The following is a 25,588-nucleotide window of genomic DNA, read 5'->3' as shown; positions in this document are numbered from 1 at the left end:
GTGAATTTAGGAGTGAGGAGGGAGCTGTGGTCTGGGGCAGAGAGCTGTGAGCTCAGGGGGAGCTGAAGGCAGGAGGCTGTTGTGTCGCATCGCTGAGAGATTGTGCCAAACCGATGTATTGCCATAAGCACCAAAATGCCTTGCTGTTACCTTTCATTGTGTAAAATGTGTTTTGTCCATATGAGTTGTTTGATATACAGAAGGATGTCGTCTAGTTGTAGGTAGTTTTCATTGTCCTCAGACGACATTCTCCTAAACCTCTCTCTTCCATGTGGATTGCCTGTTAGTTATCTTACAGGCAGCAGGTTATAACTAGTTACAGCAATTACTACTAGCTGTAGTCTCTTTTTGGAGAAGTCTGCTAATTTAGCAAGTTCAGCAGTAGGGATGTATGTGCTAGCTAGCAGATTGTGTATCATTATGGAGATGAAAGCAATGAGATGCAGAAGAAAATAGTAGATGTATGGTTTTATTTGTACATATCGATAATCTGAAAGGGGCAAGAGGCAGAAGACACAGAATGAAAGATAATGAAAGATAATCATTACTTTGACAGCTGATGGGTGTTTGTTTAGAAACTAGTGGGTGTCAGGATTTTGGTTCTAAGTATTTACCTGTTCAAAGTAATTTCCAGAACACCTTTCACAACATTTTGTGGCATAGTCTGTTAGGGTAATGTATTTTTGCTGTCAGTTACTTTACTTAATGCATTGTAAGTATTCTTTTTGTATATATGATTCAATGCTAAATTGTCCTGAAAAAGAAATTTTTGGAAGCTTCTAGCATTATTTGACATTTTCCATTTTCTTGTAATGTATCTGTTCAATTTTTTTAGAACCTCAGTCATTTCAAACCTATTCTTAAATATTAGTCTGTTGCCAGTGGAAATGGAGAGTTGAGCTATTCATTGAAACTACAGTAGAAGGTTTCTACCTTCTGTTGTTTTAACCTTTCAGTGGCACTATAATCACTAAAAATTCTTGTTGGACTGAAATGGGCACCTGGGATAGCGTTAAAAAAAAAAAAATAGATGAGGTCATTCTATTCTGTTATTTCTAAGGAAATTTTTTCCTGCCTTGGCATGATGTTGAGGTGCCAACAACTAACAGTCTTGAGCAACAGAGGTACCCACTTGTATTTATTTGGCAACTAAATATTTTGGTTATTTGCTATGTTATTTACAATGTGCTGATGGAGTTAAATTTTCTGCATTGGAATAGTCATTGGATGAAGACAAAACAGTTTGTTTCTTATTCAGTTAATGTTTTTGTGGGTTCTTACTACCCTTTCAGAAATAAATGGTATTTTAATTTTCTCTCGTAACTTCATTCCTTTCTCATGGTGCAAATCATTCTTGGTCAGCATTAACAATTCACATGGAAAACAGGGTAATCTTTTATGACCCTTAGAGAAGAAGATGCTAAGGGAATCAGATTGTTAGGCTCCCAAGTGGGAGCCTACAAAGGTATAAGAGAATATACAACAGTAGAAAGATTTCTTTTTACTCTGTATTTATATTATATGGAATACAGTGTAGATAGCCTAGCTACGTGAGTAAATTCATTTAACTGCCACAAAGACTCCCAAGTGTTTGGAGTATAACTGGTTTTGTTTGAACTTTCATATTGCATTAATCAAATTTTCAAGGAAACTCTTTCCATTGGTTTAAAAGTGTTGGGTTATTTGGTTTTTTTTTTGTTTGTTTGTTTGGTTGGTTTTTTTATGTAAGCTGATGTCCTGAAAATGTGATATAGATAAAGTAAAAAACAGGACATGTCCCAGAGGTATTGGACTTGCTGTCTCTGCTCACATGGCTGAGATGGGGCAGTTTTCATGTTTCCAGAAGCTGCTATATTCTATTATTAGAACTATTTGGCTTGAGAGGTACGCATTCTAAATCTGTTTTATGAACAGATTCATACTCTGAGCAGCATTTACAGTGCACTCTGTGTAGTGCCTCTGATTATTGCCTGCTGCATTTCTGTTGACTGTTAAGGTAATAATTCACTGTACTAAGTAGTTTGCCTGCAATGCCTGTGCCTTTGCAGCAAAATTGAATAGGTTACGGTAGCACATTATGTCCTATCTAAACTGGCTTGATCTAACTGGTGCAAGGGAAAATAGTTGCAACAAGTTGTACTTGGGGACTGTTGAGTGATTGTGTTTTGGTTGCTGGTAGGTGCTAAAGCCAAAGTTTCTGCATCTTTCAGAAGAGACAGTTAACTAGGTAAAGCAAGACCTGTGCGTGCAAGCCAAGCAAACAAGGAATTCATTCCCTGCTTCCCATGGGCAGGCAGGTGTCGAGCCATCCCCAGGAAAGCAGGGTTTCATCACATGCAACAGTTAATTGGGAAGACAAATGCCATCACTCCAAATGTCCCCCCGTTCCTTCTTCCAGCTTTATATACTGAGCATAATGTCGTATGGATGGAACATCCCTTTGGTCAGTTGGGATCGGCTGTCCCAGCTGTGTCCTCTCCCAACTCCATGTGCCCCCCCCAGCCCAGTCGTTGTCGGGGCGGTGTGAGCAGCAGAAAAGGCCTTGACTCTGTGCGAGCACTGCTCAGCAATAACAGAAACATCCCTGTGTCATCAACGCTGTTTCCAGCACAAATCCAAAACATGGTCCCATTCCAGCTACTGTGGAGAAAATTAACTCTATGCCAGCCAAAACGAGCACACCAAGAAAAAAAGTCTCTAAAAACTTGTCAGAATTTGTGTGTGTCTTGCTTTGGAATCCTGGAGCCTTGCCCTAGATGGATTTTCTGGAATTCATATATCAGTGAAAATACTGTCGTGTTTCTTTTTTTTTTTTTTTGTTGACATTTCTGGTCCCCTCACCTTGTAGCAGGATATTATTTCTAGTCCTGTGTTCTACAGTGTTTTCACACTCTAGACTGTCAGCACAAGAGATGCTCTTTTATAAACTCTCACGCGTTCGGTAGCTCTCCCGTGGTAACACTGCCTTTGGTGGCAAGGGCAGATTCTGATTCTTTGCCTCTCTGTATATGCTTCGCCCTAACAGGATTAATTGAAAATGAGAACGAGATAAAATTAATTGATAAAACTGATCAACTAATGATACTTCAAGGGAATTGTAATTCCCTGCACTGACTGGATGTGTAGAACAGCTGGGAGAATGGATACTGATTGAAATATCTACTTGAAACGGAGATTGTTTATTTGGACTCATCAATATATGTTCATATCAATTACAGACAAGCAGGTGTATGTCAGGAAATCCGAATGAAACACTAGGCCCCTAAAATGTAATGAAAAGGAATTGCTGCAAATAAAATCTGGGATGCTGCCTTAGACCGTCATGCAGATGGGTGACAGCCCTGCTACTCCTTTATTTCAGGGAGCTTTGCTGTTGACATTAATGCCAATATTAAGATAAATTTTTTCCTTGGTCTGCTCTTTCCCAGTATTAAAATATATGGGAATGTCTTTTCTGATCTATGCCAGATGTATACGCTGGTGCCTGAGCTGTAGAACTGCCTGAATAGTGTGCCAATAACTTGAGCGTGGGTCAGCTTCTTGGGTGTTTGCCAGTTTGGATGTGTGCTGGAGAAATGAGTCCAGGTCAGACTGGAAATAGTCTGTTTTCCAAATGCCACTTGTGTCTAGGTTTTGTTCTGTGTTGTTTTCCTTTAAGTCTTCATGTCTGTTTTCAGACCATTCTTATAAGCTTCTCTGGCAGCTCTTTCTTCTCTGCCGTATCAATAATTTGCCATCACAATCCTAAATGTGCTCAGAAGTAACCAGTGTGTTACATGCACCTAGTAGCCCATGATTTTTGTATTGTGTAGCTTTATATAGGTTCCTCCTCTCTGTTGTTTAATCTGTTCTGTGGTCTGCTGTGCAGGTAAAAAGAAAAACCGATGTTTCTGGTTTGTTTCTTTGATTCCTGATTATGTTTAGGAAACTAGTTACTGATTACAGGTTACGAATCTGAGTTACTGATCATGTCTACCAAGGTGTCTGGTGCAGAATGACATTTTGTGTTTACTCGACTTTGTGCCGGATGTGCTACGGAAAAGACCAGAATCTGGGAGCTGAATTCCTTCTGTTCCTTTTTCTGCCATACTCTGCAGTCTTTGTACAGGATGATGGAGGGAGAGGAGAGCTCTTGCACAGTACAGTGCTTGAGCTGTTGTTGCAAATACAAGGCCAGGGTATAAATAATTAACAGAGGGAGGGGTACTGCTTTCAGAAAACAGAGTAAAGTGGTAATGTCCAAGCCCACTGAAAACCAACCACTGTGTCTAAGTGGGTTTAAACTAGATTAAACTAGTATTGCGTACCATATTCTTCTGAGGGAAACTCTCATCTGAATATATGACTTTTGGGCTCAAATCTACCACTGTCTTGAAGAGAATTTTCTAAAGCTTAGTGCAGTCAATGGAAAGACGGATTGTTTCCTTAGGGCAGCCACTGGTTTAAGTTAGGGCAGCCAGCATGTGCTGAGAGGACTGCTCTTGGTGGCCGTGACTCTTCATGCTCAGCGATGCAAGGGTGAGCTCTAATCCTTCGTGAAACAGTTTCTCCTTTCCACGCTCTCACAAGCTGTGCAAGCAGCTGCTAGGAGTTTAGCTAGAGCTGCGTATAACTTACCTGTTCCTGGGCTGGAGGTCTGCTGCCTGCTCCCTGTTCATGGTGCTTTCCAGAGGGCTTTCACATGTGTCCACGGAATGTGGCACTTCTGAGCCTGCATCATACCAGGCTGATGTGTAGGGGGTGGAAGCATCCATGGCTGCTTTGAGCCAAACTCTTCCTGGAGGAACAGAACACCATTTATTTTCTAACAGAAACTTCATTACAAAATGTAAAAAGTGAATAGTCTGAATATTTATTTCCAGAGTACTTTGTTAGCGTGTTTTGATCTTGTATGTTAGAGGAATTGTGAAGAGTCGTGCTGGCAGTTGGTGTGGGAGACAGAAGTCTAGTACCAAAAACCCCAGCAAATAAATTGACAATTAATATACAGAGTTCAGAGGAGTCTATCTCGGTAACAAACATCCAGTGATTCTGAATCTCTCTGGGGACAGGTGTGGTTGAAGAAATGTACCATGAATGTCACTGGTTTGTTACTGGGGAAATACTGTTCTTACGAGTGGCTGCTGGGTTCCACCGTGGCATCTGACAGGAGAGGACAAGTCTCTTGGGGCCTATGAAGAGGGTCCACTTTGGAGATTGTTGGAGTCTGGGATTAAATACATGTGGCCTTCACGGGTGTCTATGGTCAAATATTATTAGAGGGACCAACTTAATATTTTTAATTACATTGTTCTGTAAGTGTTGCTTTGATTTTATTTTTTTTTTAATTTCTCAAACTTTACCGCTTGCTGAAGTGCTTACTTGCTTTCGCAAGGAAGTTCTTTAAATCCTATACTGATGGATGATCCCTTCTACCTAGTCTTCACTTGCAATTTCTCTTTCTGTATGAAAGGTACCCATATGCTATCTGTGAGTAAGTGTTTTATTGATAAAACAATTTATAGACAAGACCTTTAGAGCTAGGTGAGTCACTTGCTCAGTTGGTTGAACAACTTTATAGTTCATCTTTTGTGTTTGTTCTTTTTCTGTTTGTTGTAGCCTGGCTGTACAACTCGAGTGCTTGGTTCTACAGAAGCTCCACTTTTGCAGCTCTATACCAGGAAATGCACTTGCGTAATTAGCCAGGTTTCAGAACAAGCAATCTTTCATAGTCAAAAAAAAAGATGTTTTGTTTTACACAAAAAAAATTTTGTCAACACTATTGCAGCGAAACAACGGTTACTCTGTTCTCAGAAGTGTCCTGAGCGTAGTGTTTGTGTAACTGGCCCTCACAACTCAGCAAGTGTAGAAGCTTTTATGGAACCACAGATACTAAATAGAGAATGCTCCTTGGCAGGAGTGAGTGCCTCACGTTGTGTTGTTTATAGCTGGAGCTATTGTTTCTGAAACGTCCCTGTTCCAACTGGGAGAGGTGCAGCTTTTTCTTCAGTTAGGGAAAGTAAACTAAGAGCCTTCAGCCTCTTTCCAAATAATTTTTGTTCCCTTACTTTTCCCTCTGTGTCTTTCAACAAGGGACAGCAGAAAGGGTTCAGATTCAGGAAACATCACAACTTCCTTGGAAGTTCTTGCTTTTGCATACTATCATCTTGCTTGGTTTTATGTTTTGATACAAAATACTTGGAATGAAATAACCCAACAGATTGTCTGGAAGACTTTTTTAGCCTAGCCTCCCAAGAGTTGGCTGAACATCTTGGAGGTTGTGGTCAGGACACTGATAGTGTTCAGCTGGGGAATGCCGGGATTAGCAGAATCCAGCTGTTGGTTTTAGCATCTTTTACATTCAAAATTGGATATAAGAATTGTTGTTGAATTTAAAAGATCACTATATTAATTACGAGCTATTTATTGACTGCTATTTAGGAAGAAAACCAAACTCTGTTTCAACCTCTCTTTTGTTGCTGTAGAAATTTCAGTAGCTTCTCTTTCAATGCTATGACTTCAGTGTCTCAGAACAATAATAGAAAAGGAAGGCTCCCCCCCGCCCCTTCCTTTTATTTTTCCTTCCCAACAGCAAGCCACGATGGTAGGGCTTGCATCTGGATTCACCTTAGCTTTTAGAGTGATAGAGTGAGTCTGCATTTGAACCAAAGCTAATGGCTTTGCATTATTCTTGTGTGATTTCATACTTGTGTAGTGGTATTGTCCAGTTTTCACTTCTGAAAAATAATGGAAAAGTATGTATTTCCAGCTTTGTAAGTAAGCTGAAGCAAAAAGTAGAATTCTGTATTTTGAATTTGAATCTTTCCTACTACTGCTCAGTTCTAAATGTGTTTCTTTTGTTTAACAACTAGATAAACACAAAGGCGTTTACAGATGGGAATAACTTTCAAATACAGTGCATTGCTTTTCCTAACTGATAAGGAGCTAGAATTAGTTGGGTCTGGATTAAGGGGCTCAAATTAAACTCAGAGTTGTGGTTCAAGTTATTTTTAGCACAGTATTATTTTAGCACAGCCTGTTTGACTTCTCCTCTAAGAAGTAACATGAATTCAACTACTAAACACACAAATGACTAACTGTAATTTCCCAAAAGTTGTCAGTAGGTGAGAAATACCTGATTTACTACTAACTGATACCTTGTTTACATACATCCTTCTGCAGCTTCTCTTTAAAACCAATACAATATTGGTTATTTTATTCTATATTTGGTGAAGCTTTGCATGCATGCAGATTGCTATAAATCAGGTCTTTTTGATTTTGTACAAGCCTCCTCAGTAATCACACTTATATATTTATTGATATACTTTTATATATAAAAGACCTCATTTATAGAGTTCTGTCACTCACAAGGTAGCAATTATCTTTTCTTTCTAAATAGGCTCCTGTCACATGGGATCTGTATAGTTTCTGGTTTGATTGCTTTAGGGTTTTGCATTGTTATTGGTAATTTATGCTAGCTAAGAAAGGGAAAAGAGCAATCTTATGTTATTCCTTCTTTGTTGTGCTTCTGGCTAATTTTGAGAATTGTTGACTTGAGGTGCTGCATTGTGTTTGTGGCAAGGGGAATGGAACGGTGCCATTAGCTGCACTTTCAAAGCACTGACCATTAATGTCATCTCTTTGTTAATATACATAGGTGATAAAATAACTGAACTGAAGGGATTGTTGTACGTCATAAGGAGAATGATTCCTTCTAACTCAGTTGTTAGTGATGAAAAACATTTACAAATATTTTCCTTATTCCACAGCTTCCATTTGAAATGGAAATTTATTACATCCAGCATGTGATGCTTTATGTTGTGCCCATCTATCTGCTGCGGAAAGGAGGTAGGTTGGCAATTTACTCCATACATATTGAATTGGTCCCATGCAATGAAGCAGCTGTACTTAATGGTTACCACAGGCTTTACTCTTAAAGAAAACTTCTAAAAGTTTCTGGTGTTATGTTGGAGTTGTAACACAGGTAACGAAGACTTGTGTCAGGCACTTAAATGGGAATAAAAAAATGGTCTTTTGCTCAAAGGGATATGAAGAATATTTGCATAACGTGCACTGTCTTGAGTAGCATCTCTGCCATCTTGAACATTCTAAGTTGTTGTTGGGATGTATTTTTAAGACTTTTGCCACCTTGGATGTCTCTTGAGAAGTGCTGCAACTTAAAATGAGCTGGAAAAAATTACTATTATATCCCCACATAAATAGTAGTCGGCTAGTTAGACAAATTTCTGAAATTCTGAAGTTCTAATGAAATGTAGGGACACATATTAGTGAAATGAACTAGCTTGCTTGCTGTCTCTTCTAAAAAAAATTACTATTTTGCATTCACTTATACCATAGCAGTCCAGTAAATCTGGGAATCACAAATTGTTCCACTGGCCAGTAATTTTTCTAGTTGTCGCCCCTTAGAAGGGAATGCAGTATGTGTTCACTTCCTGTGATGCTCTGCCCCCCTCTAGCGTTGACATGCCTCCAGCTGCATTTTCTAGGAGAGCTAAACTGTTTCATCCAGGAAATAAAAGATGATAATTTATGGTCCAGATGTTTGGTAGCCTTTAATGAAAACCCCGAGGGTGTGATGTCAAGCAATGGGATACAATTTAGCAAATGGTCAACATTTGCTAGAAGAACAAGCGTAGTCAGCCTCTTCGATTCTAGTAAATCTTGTTTATTCTATGCCAGCAGTGATAATCCTTCACACACTTTAGGTTTGTAACCTTTTTGTTCTTCATTGCTGAGTGAAAATAAATAAAAACAATCCAAAGAAAAAGTGAAATACCATACTTCAGGAGATCATTCTGTTTCTTTCTCTTACCAGAGAAATATGTCAACCACATTTAATTTTAATCCATCTTTGAGATCTTAAAATTCTGGCAAGTAATGCTGAAGTACAGTATAGTTGTAGACATTACAGATTAGCAGACACAAACTGCTAATCATTGCAGAAGGGGGTGGGGAGAGGGGGGAGAAAGTCTAAACAGACACTGTAGGCAGTGACAAACCAAGCTCTTGTGGTGTCACTAAATCACTTCGGTTGATGGCCTTGAAGTTCCTGTACACCATCATGTATTTCTTTTGCTTTAAAGTTTGGCCTTGGATGTTGCCTGATATGTTCCTTTGATTTTTGGTTGGTTGGTTTGGTTTGTTACTTTGAAGTAAGGGTTCTCTGGGTTCTTCAGCACCTCTTTCCTGGTGCCGACAGGACTGTATGTGCAGTCAGAAGGTCTGTGTGTGGTACTGTTGTCACCCTAATGCTGTCTTCTGAATTTTTGCCCTTTATTAATTTACAGGTATTTGCTGCCATCTAATGTTGACATGATAGCAGTGAAGTTTCTAAAAGAATTATGTTGGCTAAATCTATCAATTGAGACTGCCCTGGGCTGTGTAACTAATAACTGTTCATTTTCTTATGCAGTTGGCTCCTGAGCACCTAACTGACTGTAATACCTCGTTAGCAAAATGCCCACGGACTTTGGTAGTAGTTATGGCTAGTACCACAGGAGACCTAATGTTTGGAAAAATTACTCAGCCTGAAAACATTTGTTAATACTTTGTAATTTCACTAGCACCTTTGTTTAAAGTACTTTCTGAGTAGAACACACCCTTTATTCTGTATCTGCTGAAAATTGCTTTTTTAGCACTGATGTGGATCAGCATCAGCTTTATTTCTCTATTTTAAATAGAAATTTCCATCAGTGAGTCTAATGTATTATGATTGGGAGAAGTAATTGAAGGGCAATGAAACTGGAAACATGAGAAGGTATGAATTGTCTATGGAAAAAGATACTACTACAGGTTTATTTGGAATCTGCCAGTACTACTGATGGCCTTAATAGGATCTCAATTGTAACATTATAACAAGTCTCCAAGGAAGGTTGAGCAGAACACCTGAAGCAGGGCTGATTTGAGGCTCATTCAATACAGAACTGCATGTCCAAGTTTGTTGGACTACGCTAATCAAGTATCATACCAATCATGCGCACACATCCAATTACCCGTTAAAGTGTTTCCTTTTTGAAAGGAAACTGGGTGACAGTAAGCAGGGGCTCTAATCATTTATTTTCTTTCTCTCCCTGGTGTTCATTACAGTGGTGAAGACAGGTCATTTTGCACTGGCAGCATCATCTGTATGTCCCCCCCCTCCATGTAATTGTGGGGGCTTTACCATGCTTAGGATCAAATTGATGAGAGAGATGTTCAGAACTGGGGCTGCAGTGTTGCACAGTGAACTTGCTGAAGCTCAAGGATGTGTTCCCTCTTGGGGATTAAGACCTCTTTCTCTCCTCCTCTTCCCTCTCCCTCCCCTCTGTACTGAGAGAATATAAATTTCCATACTTCTCTTTCTAATGTATTTTCTTTCTTAGTGGACATATGCATGTATGCGTACCCATGCATGCCAGGCTAGACAAAATAAATGCTTATACGCTATGGCTCAGATCTTTCTTGGCTGCAATAAGAGGCGTTCATGCAAAATAGATGTAATGCAGATAGAATGGGATGGCACAGAAGATTGCTAACTCAAGGCAGTTCTTACATGAAGTATAGCTGCAATTGGCAACTTTTTTTCTGAATGAATCTTACCTCGTATCACTTGTGAACCTTGCCAAAAATTATAGTATGCATCTGGGCAGGACACAGCATTCCTAAAATAACTGGATAGGCTGAACCAGAGCTGTAGGTCACTGTGTTCTCTTGTCCTTAGGAGGTGAGACCTTTGCTTCCCTGTCAAAAAAAGTATGAATGCTTTTGTAGCTTCTGGATTGCATCCCCTGAGTGCTAGGATTGGCAAAAGGGAGGTGCAATGAGTGAATTGTCAAGGTAAAAAGAAGAAAATGGGAGCCACAGCAGCAGAGATTTAGAGCATGAAACCAACCCCTTCATTGAAAAACTCCTCAAACCACTTTTATCTACAGCTAAGCTGGTCTTCTGAAGCATATGAGTATGCTCAGATAAGTACACTTTATGCTACTGGGATACAGATTGTTGGTAGAAGGCTTAGGGAGATGGCAGCTGAGGAAGTGTAATGTCTCAAACTGACACAATTATTGCAACAGGGCATTAACCCTGACCTTCTGAGATCAAGGTATTAAAGACCTTCAGTGGCATTTGGGACAACTTAGTTTTTCTAATGCATACTCTTAACATAATGGAAAAAAATCTAGTTTGCACTGCATTGGCCTCAGACACACAGTTCTTGACTGTCTTCGTCCTTAACTAGCTTGGTCAGGTTTTCAGATGGATTTGACGAGATTAAATGAGCACTTATTTCAGAACATATTGAAATTTAATCAAAGTGGAATTGTTATTTCCTGAGTGCTGTGAGCAGACTATAGCATTCCACAACAGTTTGAAATAAGAGTTAATTTATAGCAGCTCCCTAGCAGCGGAATTCAGGAGATAAACTTTCTCGTGTTTTGAGATCCCCAGCATTTATTTAGTTGACTTAATAAATTAATGAGGTAGAAAAGGATGTTAGTGCTGATTATTTTTTTTTTTTTTAAGAGTTTTGTTGCTTTAAGGAGCAATCTAATGTGTGAACGGCTGTACATGAAGTTCCAGAGTATTATATATGCTTCACCAGGGGCCTGTACGGGCATCGCTGGATGGTTGTGTGGTTGGCACGCTGCAGCCTGCAGGGGGAGACGGTCTCCAGCGCCCGCTCTGGCACTGGCTGGGCAAGTGCTCAACATTCACAATTCGAATGCAGGTTGTCCACACTGTGCCGAGAGTAAATTCATTTGGTTGTATTTTTTTGGGGGGGAGGGGGGAGAATCTTTTTTTGGAGCCAAAACTGACAGTAATGGCCTTGTAAATTCTGGACACTCCTGTGGTCTGGCCCCACGTGTTTTAAGAGCTGATTCAGTGTTGTACGGCTGTGCACAAGTGGACAGACATACACACCCTAAATAATTCAGTAATTGACTTTTTTGCTGGGAGTAGAGTCAGAATTTTCAGCTTATAAGGCAAGTGCTGTATCTTTATAAGCAATAAAGAAACTGTCTCTCTGATTCAAGTCGTAAATTCCTTTTCTTTTTTGATGTAAGTGGCATCAAAAGTTCTATGGCTTTGTCAGAAAGTCAGTAGAAGTTGATTTTCTTTTCTTTTTTTCTTTTTTCCCCCCTCTCGTGGAGCATGCCTCTGTCGCACTTCAGACAGACGGACCGAAGCAGCTCTGTATGGTCAGCTTTCCTGAGGGCAATGCAGCACTTCTTACCTAATGAGAAGCCGGGCTGAGTTGTAAGATGTAGAACACAGATACCAGGTACCGACAGAAGGATCATTTTTCCTGTGGCTGTAGACGAGAAAAGCGCAATTAAAGCAATTGCGTATCTAAACTTGTGCTTTCCATTGGCTGTTAGGACTTGCTGGCAAGAGTGAGGGATTACCATATTTAAAGACAATTCTGGCTGTTGTACCCTTTCTCGGCCACTTTCCCACTTTGTGACACTTTCCAGTATTTAGCTGTATCTTTCCTTAGAAGAGCTACTACTATATGAAGGAAGAGGAAGAACTGCTGCTGCTGCTTTATGGAATACAAAAAATGGCTCCTGAGAGGAGCAGGTAATATAAGACCCCTGTTTGAGCTGGCTCTGATGAGAGCAGCTGGCATTGAGGGAAGGAGAAATCTCCTGGCATAAAGTAATATTTTGAAATCTACATGTAGAGTCAGGACAGCTGTGGGGGAAACAGTGGATTTCAGGCTCATCGTCTTGAGAACATTTTTCCTGTTTTCCCCTGGAAAGGAAGCTTGGTCTCTAGGCTAGCTTGATAGGCCGCACTACTGGAATTAACCCTTTGATCGAGGGAAATAAAATGGAAATAAATTTGCCCTCACATTTTTATAAGCTTGAAAATGAAGGAATTGTAATAGTTGCTCTGAGTTTTGGGTTAAGCAGGTCTGCCTGGAATTGCGAGACTACTGAAGGAGAGTGCGCTGGGCTGGGAAACCGGTAAAACTCTATCAAATGTAGTGGGAATGAAAGCAAGACATTAATTTGGAAAAAGAGATTATTTTAACACCCTATGAAATTAAAAAAAAAAAGTTCTGTATTTAGGTTCTAATTCTCTGAATCAAACAGTGGAGTAATGTTCTCCTGCATTTTGTTTTCACAGAAATGCAAAAGGAGTGTTACTTTCTATTAAGTTGTGTTCAAATTTTTACAGGCCTATGTTTTGAGAACTTCAAATAAAAATAATAGTTCGTAAGAACCCTAGAGCTAGCAAAAGACATTGGGGCAGGGGGAGCAGTATAAAAGAAATTGGGTCTCTTTGGTCTTTAGATTTTTAAAGCCACGTTTCCATTTCCTAGATGGCAAAATTAATCACTTGGCATGTTCAACGCCAACAAATTATTGTTGCAGAAGCAGATGATGAACACCAAAGTCTTCAATCTCTATGAAATCTTTCCTATCAATGTCATTGAAATAATGTTTAATTTAAACTGAAATATGCAGCGCTGTGCTATTTCTACACAAGAGCAAATATACAGTCTACTTGGATCACCCTCTTTTGTAATGGTCTTAACTGTCCAGGGTGTGAGCATTTTTGAGAATGAGATTAGTGGCAGTTGGATTGAATTTTTGAAGGTGTTTAACATATAAGAATTGCCGGTGATTCTTGGTGAAAAGAGAGTGAAACTCACTGCTACCTACTCCAATTGATTTCCTATGTAAGCAGCAAGTAGCTTTTGCCAAAGCCAACACAGGCCATTCAAGCAGCTGCTCAGCTGGGTCTCAATTTTCCTGTTTGTATGTTTCTGTTAACAGAATGCTTGCTACAGAAAATAGACCACACTGCTCCGTTAAACAGTCATCTGTTGAATAGCAGGACTGTAGAGTAATAAAATCTATAGTGATTATTTATCTAATGAGAAATGTACAGAAAATGTCCCAGGTATGAATTTGAAATCAGTTTCCCAAAGCACACTTGGGAATCCAGAGCTCTCTGGAATGCTTTTGTGTGGAGGTCGTTGTTTCCCTTATGTCCCTTGATGTCCAAATAATGATACTGCTGAAAATCACACTATTGTTTTCAGGATTGCAAAGTCTAGCAAGGAGGGATTCTTCTATTATAAAGCGAGATCAAAAGTCTGTAGAGGTTGAGAGTTGCTAATGTATTTTTTTTGAAGTTTTGCAACAGAGAGAGGATGTAGCAGTGCGAGACCCTTTGCGGGAGGAACCTGAACAGCTCCTGAGTGACTTCTGAAACATGATTCCCTGACTAGATTGAAGGTGGACATGAGAAGCTTGGGTTCAAAGCCAAATAACGCCACTCATCTGTTTTGTCATCTTGTGCAATTTCCTTAGTCTTTTAATGACTGCTTTCTCCCTCCAGTCTTGTTTCATAGCTGGCTTCACTTCCCTGTTTTAGTCTTTATATACTACCTGCGCTGTACGTCCCCCAGGTATCAAGGTCTCTAGGTTCTAGCTTTTCTGAGTGTTTACCCCTCTAGACTACTACCATCTGTTCCCAGGCTTTGTCGAATACTTTTGAAATATCACAGGCAACTGCCAACCAGGCGAGTTCATGTGAAACCAAATTCGGTATGGCACTACTCTGCCAGTTCCTGGGAGCTCTTTTAGATACCTCATTTAAATTTTATTTTGTGTTTTGCATCTAGGTTGAACATGCACCTAAACCTGCAAAGACAATACAAAAAAAACTTTGCAAGTCAAACAATGTTTTCTTTACCCTACAGCTGAGGAGGGAGCACAAAGAGCTTCTGTTACGGCTTGAACAGGTCACTTGAAGTTGGTGCAGCCAAAAATAGAGCCAGGGTCTCCTGAACTCTGAGACCAGGGCTAGTTGCTTCTTCTCTTGCTCTCTGATGAAAAACCATATTGAAAGTGGTACCACATATCTGATGTTTTCAGGCAGTGGAGCTTAATGAATATCATTGCTATCTAAGTGAAGTCTCCCGTACTGTTTGTTTTCTCAATAGGGTACCAGCTCTTGGATCCTCCTTGCTAAGTACGTTCAAAGAATTAGGCTGTTGTGCATTTTTTCCCTTTACCCGTGGAACACTCCACTTAAAGTTATTCACGTAGAGGTCACTTTTACCTTTGGGTTCTGCTTATAGTTCAGACACTTCTTCCGACCTTCACCTACCTACTGGCTAAGAAATCTCATAAGCTGCCTTATGCTTTCAAAGTAGCTTCTCTGCTCCTGGTTATTATGGTTGCAGCAATCACAGCTTGCTTACTAAAAGATGGTGTGCAGTTGTATCTTGGGTAATTACATTAATATTGTTGCTCATTAAAGTCAGTGGGTGATATATGGGGTGTATATGTGCTGCTGTCATTCAAGCACACAATCAACTTCTTACTCCCTGGTGACTAGCAACAGAGAAGCTATGTTCTTTTGAGCGGACAATGGACTGTTTTAGACAATAAAGTGTAGATTAGTTTGAATTTGTAACATTCGCAAAATGATATTTGATTATTTCAGGTAGCTCCTCCAAAATCAATCTGAACTGGCATGATGGGTACAAACTGTGGAAGAAAACTATGCAGAAAAGAATTATAAAAGGGCAAGAGGGATTGAGAAAGCAGTCCCCTACGGATTTTAACCATGAGACAGGATGTACCTTTGTATGGTGGTGTGGTAGAGCAAGTAACAGCAGTTACTTGCCTTTATCTTCATTAGCTACCATCCATAGGCATACTCATAGCAGCTTCAGGCTGGTGAGTTCTGTCATAGCTATCTACGCGTGTGTAGTTATTTGAGAGCCCAGGAGCCTTGAGTGTATGCTGAAGTCTGTGGAATCTTCCTGGTAATTCCTGACAGTGCCAGCTAGCAAAGGCTCATCGGGATATTGCGCTCTGTGCTGTAAGCTCTCCTTTGAGTACTGGATACACGTTCCAATATTTAATAATATCTAATGGATCAGAGAGCAGACAAAGGCAGCTAAAAAAATGCCAGTGTGTTTTGATAATCACCTGAAATCCTACAACTTCGTGTGGCAGCTGAGCAGCTTGACACTGTGCATCTCTTTCTTTTGTGTCCCTAGGTTAAGTTATTAAAGTGATAAAGAAAATAATATTTTTTTGCCATATCTTGTACTGAAATTTTCATGTCTGTTAGTAAGAGGCTTGAGAACTCTGTAAACTGTTTTTGTTCTCACCATATGATGTTTGAATATTTAATTCCAAAAATAGTCTTGTGTCTAAGGGTACTTTTATGAGATCTGATTTCCTTGGTAAGTTCTAGCTTGTGTTACGTTGTGTTTGGTCAGTAAATTGACAAAACCTAGTTTGAGGAGGAGAGAGACAGGTGAACCCAGGAATAAGTAATGTGATATCTGCTACTTCATTTGAAGGGCAAAAAATATTTTACAGTATGTGTGGTATCTACTGCTTATAACGTTGTTTGTACTGTGTATCTGAAAATATCTCCACAGCAGTTTTCATTTAAAAGCACAGTCTGTCGTTAATGGATTGACTGCTTTATACAGCTTTTCTGTTCCTGGGCATTATTGGTGCAAGTTACTTTTTTAATAGCTGTTAAACAACCATAAAATTAGGAAATGGCAATTAGGCCATGCTCCGCTGCAGTGCTGTGCAGGAACTGCCACTGCCTAGGTTAGTTCTGTGCATGCTGAAGTCATAGCCTCCATAACAAGTAGGTGTTTAAGTATAAATAACCTGATTTTTGAAGATCTGTTGCATACCATTACTGTATTTTAAAATCATTTAGTACTTTTGTGGTAGAAGGAAGAATGAGGTGAAAATCAATGGTGTTTGGTGAAAAATAGGCAAACTTAATGAGGTAACGTTTTACTGCCGGACCAGAAGCAGGCAAGAAACTGTTCAGGATGCTCCAGGTAAGAAATAAGGCTCTCGAATATTAATTACTATAATGGTATTGAGTGGGTTATCAGCTAAAGCCAGATGCCCTAACATCCACAGAGAAGGGAGAGGATTATTCATGAGTGTTTGATGGACACAGCAATTCAGCTGAATACTAATGTGTTCCTTTCTTTTCAAGGTATCTACACTCCAGAACCCCTCTGCAATTTCTGGTGGGCGCTTTTATCCACGGGGTTTATGTTTGTGTATCATTTTAGCATCTTGCAGATTTTGGGATTGGTAAGTAAATATAGGTTAATAAATGGATAGTTTGCAAGTACGTTCAAAGTAAAAACGCTGTCTAGTTTTTCAAAGTGTCCAGATACATATGGATAAGACTACTTGCATGCAAATTTTTAATTGCATGTTCTAATGGGCACTTGTATCTCATAAGTATTGGCAAAATATTTCATAAATTGGTTCTGTACCTGCATAAATCCATCTATTAAATATACGACTGAATTTGGATCTGCTTTTCCACTGAAAGATGCCCTACATGTGTTGAACAAAGGGTTGTCACCTGAACAGTTTTGATTATTATGGTAACTTCAAAATTACCATTTTAGGTGTCTGAATCAGTGCAACACAAAAATATTGTTAATTTACAAATTTATTGTCACTTTCTCAGGTTACAGAAGTGAATTTGAACAACATGTTGTGCCCTGCCGTCTCAGATCCCTTTTATGGGCGCTGGTATCGAATCTGGGCATCGGGACATCAGACTGTCATGACCATGACCCATGGGAAGCTCGTAATCCTACTGTTTTACAGTGCCGTCCCCATCTTTAAATGTAGCATGGACTTGCTTAGACTCCCGTCTAAGAAAATAGACTGAAATTTCTCCCCATGGAGTAGTACGTACAGGAAACAGAGATACTTATACTGGAAAACAAAGAGGAGGGACGAGAGGACAATGTGTTTTATACTTCTCCCCAGTTTATTGCCTCAAAAACACCTCTATAATCAAGTGAGGTTTTTTTTTAACTGCTGTTTCTCACTGCCTATTGCCAATGGCAAAATTAGTGGCCTTATTCTGGGAAAGGTTCGTATTTTATACATTTTTTTGTGTAATTACAGTAGAATCCTGCTAAGCCACTGTTTAACATTAGGCCAGGATCTGTCCACATTCCAGCAGAGAGAGTGGCAGTGCTACCTCGTTTTGACTTATTTTCCGTTAAATATAAGTCACTTATGTCATAGGGTAGGAAATAAACCTGAATTACAACACTCCACTGATGTGAGCAGAACACATGTTGAAGTGCATTGTCCTGGCTTAACTCTGAGCACTTGAATGTTGCAAAACAGTCACAGTGAAACGATGTACACTTAATCTCCCAGTCCTAAGTGCAAAACAAGGAGCTTCTACTGTATTTTCTTTAAGCTGGTTGAAAATGTTGGGGAACAAGAACTCATTCAAAAAGATTTTCTTTTTTTTTTTTTTTTTTTTTAAATTAACTACTTAGTTTCTATGCTGCTGTGGATTAATATCTCTCTGGCTGTGTCCCATCAGATCTTGGTGCTTCGGAGATGCTTTTATCTGAGTGAGCGGAAAAAGACCATGTTGAAATAATTTCGAAAGCCCGTGTTACGTACAAGCTCTGATATTTCATCCGCTGTTCTGACCTGACTTTGAACAGAAGGTTTTTTTCGCTTAGCTTAGACTGGAGAGGGAGTGGAGATACAGTCCAGTGTAAACATCAGCGTTTTCTTTTTTCACTTACTAGTTTTTGAAACATTCCTCCTCTGTGTTCTACGCTGATCCTCACTCAGCAGAGCGGTTAGTGGAGAAACAAAATGGAACTGTTCTCTCTCTACAGCTCTCATACATATTCTGTGCACTGATTTTACAATGCAGGTATAAAAAGGCACGTCAAATCAGCGCAGGCCTCTGCTGAACAGAAAGTGTTCCAGTTTACTAGTATGACTAAATCTTCCTGTCAACATGTCTTTTGGGGAACGGGATGTAGACGGGCAGAATGATAAACAGTAAACTGTGTGTACCTGTGAAAATTTTCGAGGCTAGAGGAGAAACTGTTGGGCAGAAAGACGGGAAATCTTGAGTGCGTTCCTCCAGACAGTTAATTGTGAGTCTGTTATGCAGACTGTTTTGTTTCAGGGCTGAAGGAATTTTGTTGTACAAAAGTTTGTTGCAATTTATAGATTCATTGCATTGTCAAAGCTGTGACTTGTAAGATTAAACAAAACATCATACCTCCTCCAGCTGGATCACCTGAAGATATATTCTGAAGTTAAGGTACAGTCATTATACCTCAAGAAGGAAAAGTAAGAATGCAAGTGGTTGATTTTTTTTTTTTTTTTTTTTTTTTGTTTTCCCCTTAAAAAATTTTCATTGGAGAGGGAGCAAATGGCTACTTCAAATATTTTCACTCCATATGATTAAAAAAAAAAAAGTACCCCTCTGTCAGAAATATGTTGTCCCACATTCTAGTTTACAAAGTGGTTTCTGGCTTGCTTCCATGCCTTGCTCTGTGTGTGTGTGTATATATATAATATACTGTACTCTCCCAGCTTGACAACATGCGACATAGACCTAAACTATTTGTCAAACATGTATAGCTAGTCTTAGTTATACGGGCTGTAGGGCTCCTTGTGGTTTGAATCAGAATTCAACTGGAGCAAGCGAAGCACCTGCTGATCAGATCGCCCAGCCCGTAGAGTCACTGTCAGCTGTTGATCCTGCAAATGTCTCCGTCCGTCGTGGATCTCATCGAGGGGTCTCGCTGCCGCCTCAGTAAAGCCGGGCAGATGGTGCTTAAGTGTTTGCGGAGTGGGGCCTGAGGAGAGAACGTACCGATGGCCTGAATCCATCTGCAGACACCACTTCCTTACCTGCTGAAGGGATACGACTTCTTGCTGTTTATTTCAGCAGATTCAGTGTTGTGTTATAAAATACAGCATGTTGCTGGGAGACGCTAAGATGTGCGGTGCTGGAGGTTAAGCATAACCCCTAGTAACATACTTCATCTCCTGTGAAGAGCTGAATGAGATATACAGCGATTCTTCCCTCCCCCCACTTAGTGCCAAGTGTATCATGGTTCATTTATTTACTTAAGAATTTGGCCAAATGCCTTACGTTGGAGTCAATCCTGTTTAGAAGGAATGTTTGGTATTATGATAGAGTGATTTTAGCCAAATTTTGCAAATGTTTTTTCGCATTATTATTTGCTTAACTTTACATATTTTATTTTTTTGAAGAATCTTTCCTGTTTCTTTATTTTTTCCATCAGAATATTGTAGTTACTGGAAAAAATTTCTGAGTTATGTGAAAGTAGCAGCTTTTTTTTTTTTTTTTTTTTAAATACTATAACATTTCCTATCTATAGTCATATGCTTTAGGGTATTCTAAACAAGTATAAACCAGCTGCTGTTTGCCACCACTGCCTGCCTCTGCTCCATGCAGACAGCAGCGCTTACATCAGCTCAGGTGTCTGGCTCAGTGCAGGTGCTTTGCTTGGAATGCAAAATTTGTGAGCTTCTGACTGACTTAAAATTCAGTAGAAGGAATGGTGCTGTTAATACAGCTAACACACCAGGGACGTCCCTGGGGCAATCTGGATGAAAGGATTCTTGGTGGTGTTGTACCACTTGCACCATTGACTCCGACAGCAGAGCCACTGGGATTGCTCCTGCCTCCCCTTCCACCCCCTGCCACGGGCGTCTGTTCCTGTCACTGGGCTGTGACTCACGCTTTTCTCTTACGCTGGTCCAGCTCTTTTGAGGCACACTATAAAATTCTAATTTCCCAACATGCATTATGCTGACAGAACTGCTCATCAGTGCCAATGGGACACTCAGATTCCCCTTCCAAACCTTACCAGTGCAGGTGCTGGAGCTTGTTGAACTCGTTTATACCAATTAAAGTTGCTAAAACGGATAAAGGAACATGGTAATTCAGCAAAAGCTGGAGAAGTAAACCAGCTGCTACACTCAATAAGGATTTTAGAAATGTTGGAGCTGCCCTAAGAGTCAAATGGTGCAACTGGAGTCAGGTGGGAGGGAAGGCTGTGGAGCCTTTGCTGCTTTTTGAAGGTAAGCTGTTGCTGCTTTGCTTGTTGTACAATATTGATGAAGCTGGCTGTGTTAAAATAGAATCATTTAGGTTGGGAAAGACCCTTCAGATCATCGAGCCCGTTAACCTAACACTGCCAAGCTACCACTAAACCATGTCTGTAAGTGCCACACCTACACATCTTTTAAATACCTCCAGGGATGGTGATTCCACAACTTCCCTGGGCAGCCTGTTCCAATAATTGGTGACCCTTTCAGTGAAGAAATTCTTCCTAACATCCAATCTAATCCTCCCCTGGTGCAACTTGAGGCTGTTTCCTCTTGTCCTATCACTTGTTACTTGGGAGAAGAGACCAACCCCCACCTGGCTACAGCCTCCTCTCAGGTAGCTGTAGAGAGGGAGAAGGTCTCCCCTCAGCCTCCTTTTCTCCAGGCTGAACACCCCCAGCTCCCTCAGCTGCTCACAAGACTCGTGCTCCAGACCCCTCACCCGCTCCGTCACCCTTCTCTGGACCCACTCCAGCACCTCGATGTTTTTCTTGTCGTGGGAGGCCCAGAAGTTAAATTACTCTGTACCTCCCCTCACCCCTTTTTGAAGGCTTTTTAAACTTAGTATTTAATTTTGGTTTATGTTGTGGTGTCGCAAGACCCTGTATCAGCATAGCTGAGCCACAAGCTTCACGGAAGGTAAAGAACAGGTCAGAATGGGAGTAGAAAGGGAATGAACTTCCGAAGCTAATGTCATGGAACTTCACATCCTTTGTTCCTCAGCTGCCCCCGGTATCTGTTTGGAATATGCATCAGACAGAGCTTGTTCAGGATAGTGGTTTGAAGGGGAAGGCAGAATACTTAATCTCCATAGGGGTTAGTTATTCTTTTCCCTGACAGCGGCTGATTTTCTTTTCCCTGAATGGTTTATTAGGCTGTTATGCTATACGGATGATTTCCTTAGTTGCTTTTATGCTTATTTATGCTGAAAATTTAAGAACAAAACTATACTGCTATTCTTGAATGCTAACTGGCGTTCTCTGCTGTGGCATTATGCATGCAATCTATGTCAAGATAACTTGAAGCTGTTGCCCAGTAGCTGGTGGTGAGATTTTACAATTGAAAGGGCAGTTCTGGTCCTCCCTGGTTAAATGTTCTGCAGGCTTTTGTGGCAGTACTAGCAGTCAGGAAACCATTGGCAATGGCTACGGGACAGAGCAGGAGGGGGACCGGAGCGCCAGGGAGACTGTTCCTTTCCGCAGTAGCTGAAGGTGAGTGTAAGGTCTCACCCTGAAGTGGACTCCTTTGCTGTGCAGGAGCAAGTCGGGCACAATACCAGGAAAAACTCTTGCACAGCGCCCATGCCTGGACTTCGGAGAGAGGTTGGGGTGTATTAAGGTGTCTGAACAGAGCCCGCTACTCACCTTATTTTCACTACCGTAGACACTACAAACAAAAGAAACAAGGAGCAGTGACAGTGATTGCTCTTTCTGCTGGTGACTAAGTTTGCCTCCAATCGTACGCATAAGCGAGGCATTATTAACTACCGTAAAGTTGGTCACTGAGGGGTTTGTTTATGCAGCCCGCCAAAGCAGCGAATCGAGCTAGTCAAATTTCTGCACCCACTGTAACACGTGGGGCTTGAGCCTGTGAGCACTGAGTGTTGTGCCAAGGCTTCGGCTGCCCACCAGGGCTACCTGTCAAGGCTTCAGACGCTGGATGCAGTGCTTGGGCTGTAGCTGTTTGTTTAACTTCCTCCCATTTAAGCACCAAAGAAGAATCTGCATCGTTTCTTTTGAAGGGTGACAATTAACAGCTCTTGGTGATGCTCGTATCAATCAATGAAAAGCCCCCGTCTGTGAACACCTACGCTTGGTTTTGGTTCAGCTCCTTCGGGCTTGAGGAACGCTGGTCATACACAACAGCTCCGGTGCTTAAGCAGACGCTGCCTTGCTGACGCTGGGGCCGTGCAAAGCCAGGCCATTTCCATACCTTACAGAGTACCTCATTGGAGAGTGATCCATCTCTTTCTGCCCACAATCAGGGGTTTGATATTTCTGTGTATTTGATATCATCTTGTAAAGCCCGATTGTATTTTCCTTTCGGAAATGGCTATTTGCAACCGTGAAATTACTGTACTTTTATGTCCTAAGTCTTGCATCTAAACCACAGACATTTGTTTTCTCTGCATCTATAGGTAATGGAAACTACGGATGTGCTGCTTCTCTCTGTTGCAATTGTTTCACTAGAGACGGATTCTTAGGGATTAAATTGGTCCTACTGGTTAACAAAGCTCTGAAAAGGCCAGAACCCAGCAAGAGGGCATATGTCAGCCCTTCTGTTTGGAGGCGAAGGGTTTCTACAGGCAGACAGGTCAATTTTGATGTTTTCATTTTTACAGTGACAAGACTCATAACAAATCTGTTGATTTCTGTGATCTTGTACTCAAAGTGATATTGCTGTAAATCTGTCTTGCAGCTTTTAGTGTAACTTAGTCAAAGCCAAGCTGTTTTTTAAATGACTTTATTTTTCTTCGGGGTCAATTTTGTACTTTTTTTTTAAATTATTTCTGCATTTACGGAGTCATTATCTCCACGCTGCAGAGGAGGCAGCAGGCAGAACGCGAGCGGCCCCACACCACCACCCCCCCCAAGCCGTGCTGGGCGCTGGAGCGGCTGGGGGGGGCTGCAGCACCAAGGGCTTTGGAAACCCGCAGCTCCAGTTCCCAGCCCTCTGCTTCAAGCCCAGAGTGGTTTGGCAAGGATGGACCTGGAGAGGCTCAGCTGCCACCTATGCTCTTAGTTCTGAATAATTTGTACGAGTGTTATAAATTTTGTAAACTTTTTAATGTGCTAAAACTTGGTTATGAGGTAACATTTCCAAATAAGGGGTAATTTGTGTACTTGTTTTTGTATTTTTTGTTTTTTTTCATTGCTGTGCCCTAAGTCCAGATCACTGGGCAAATAGTTGTTAAACCTTTGAATTAAAACAAATAAATACATTTCAATGGATATGGTACAGCTTTGTTATCATTCTAATTAAAACCCAGTACATCTCAGACAAGCAGGTACTTCATTGTGTAAGGTTCCTGGCAGAAGAACATTCTGGATGTGCCCAACCTGTAGGATTATATATGCATTTTATATATGTTTTAAGTTTTCATGCGACTGGAGAACCAATTCTCTTAAACAGCATAAAGACTGCTAGAACAACTTAAGTAGAAATCTAGTATGGAGTGCTTTACGGAAAGCAGAGATGAAGTAGGCAATTCACTTTTCAAGCACTGCTAATTATCCTCTGCATCTCTGAAGAGCTCTAATTGTAAGTCTGCCTTTCATTGTTTAATACCAACACGTATGTAAGAAGCAGCAAGTTTCCACCTCTGAAACTTCCTTAATATTCAGTGCTATTTTGCTGGTTTGGTTTATAGCGTGATAACGACATCGCTGGCTAAAGTAGCAAGAAAAGTGGGAAACTTTTGGCAGGAAGTTTTTAACTAGCTATACATCTCAATGGACTGTGAGTTTTAGGTAAGTGTTACCCAATTCACACTAGTGATACCAAAGCTGTGAAATACTAAAACAATGGAAGCTATTTACTCCAGCAAGTTTTCCATCAGAGATGGGTGTTTTTTTTAAAAAAAAAATCTTCTAAATCAAGGCTTCACAGCAAGTGGAGTAATGGCTGCATCAATCTTCAACATCTAAAGGTTACATAGATTTTATTGGTTTGTTTTCAAAGACTTTGCAGCTACAGACAGGAGATCTATTAATATTGAATTAGTCCAAGGCAACCAAAACCATGTCTAAAATCAGATCTGAATTTCAGGGAGATGTTAGCAATTTCTTGCTTTGCCTGAGGAACTACCTGCAGAGGAAATATGCTGCCTTTAACTAAGACTCGGTAGAAAATGTCCGTGCACCAAGAATTTGGCTCAGGGAATGAAGTTCTCCAAGTCAGTTTTACCTGATGGGTCCTTTGTTTTGTCATCAGCTGGATCATGGCTTTGTAGCCTGACAGGAACACGCTCCTCCCCTTCTGGAACAAGGCACCTCTTTGGTGGCAGCCCTAGCTCGCCGAACCACGCTGAGGTTTGATCGCCCCTGGGAGCTCTGCTGCCGTCCACAGTCACTGCTACTGACAATTAAGGCTGTTAATGACCTAAAGGTTCTGGTGCGCTCTTCTCACTGGATCTGCTCGAGTAAAACAACTTAAAAATGGCCCCACTGTGTTAAGACTAAAAGCTTTTGGGGAAGGGGAGAAGACTTCTTCCCTGGCCCTCCATTCTTCACAGGAACCTCGTTGCTCAGTGCAAACTCTACACAATTTTTTTTTTTCCCCATAAAATGTGGTCAACATGACAGTCTACACATTAGGTAGACATGACCTGCAAGATAAAGAAATCCCTCACGGCCAAGCAAGCCTACATATTCTTTAAAAATCACACCTGCTACCATAAGAGCAATATGAAGCAAATGTATTGAAATTATTTTAGATGATACTTCAAGATATTCTTTGCTACACATTTTGCCACATTCATCTGTTGAATGATGTTGCTCCAAGTAGTGCAGGCAACGCGTTGGTTACACCAGTCTAACTGGTTCTGCAACACAGTTTTGCTTCAAGAGGTTGAAACAACTTCCCCCTCTCAGACAGTAAGGAGGCCAAGCCCAGACAAAATCCCATGTCTAAAGTTAGACATAAAAAGCACAAAACTGAACTGATAA

At 40.6% G+C, this 25,588-nt stretch overlaps 1 protein-coding gene across 1 annotated transcript in view; it reads left to right on the top strand.

Moving 5' to 3' along the window:
* TMEM164 (transmembrane protein 164) overlaps positions 1-24,459 on the top strand; it is a 43,528-nt gene extending 19,069 nt beyond the window's left edge. The window contains exons 5-7 of the mRNA XM_054215333.1: positions 7,749-7,827; positions 16,984-17,084; positions 17,473-24,459. Coding sequence (XP_054071308.1) covers positions 7,749-7,827; positions 16,984-17,084; positions 17,473-17,679 — 387 coding nt within the window. The 3' untranslated portion in view covers positions 17,680-24,459. The remainder of the gene's footprint in view (positions 1-7,748; positions 7,828-16,983; positions 17,085-17,472) is intronic.
* Positions 24,460-25,588: the final 1,129 nt, after the last annotated feature.

This window comes from Rissa tridactyla, chromosome 9 (assembly GCF_028500815.1).
Source record: "Rissa tridactyla isolate bRisTri1 chromosome 9, bRisTri1.patW.cur.20221130, whole genome shotgun sequence".
NCBI lineage: Eukaryota > Metazoa > Chordata > Aves > Charadriiformes > Laridae > Rissa > Rissa tridactyla.
The sequence above is the reverse complement of the archived record's forward strand: the minus strand, read 5'-3'. Positions and strand labels throughout refer to the sequence as shown.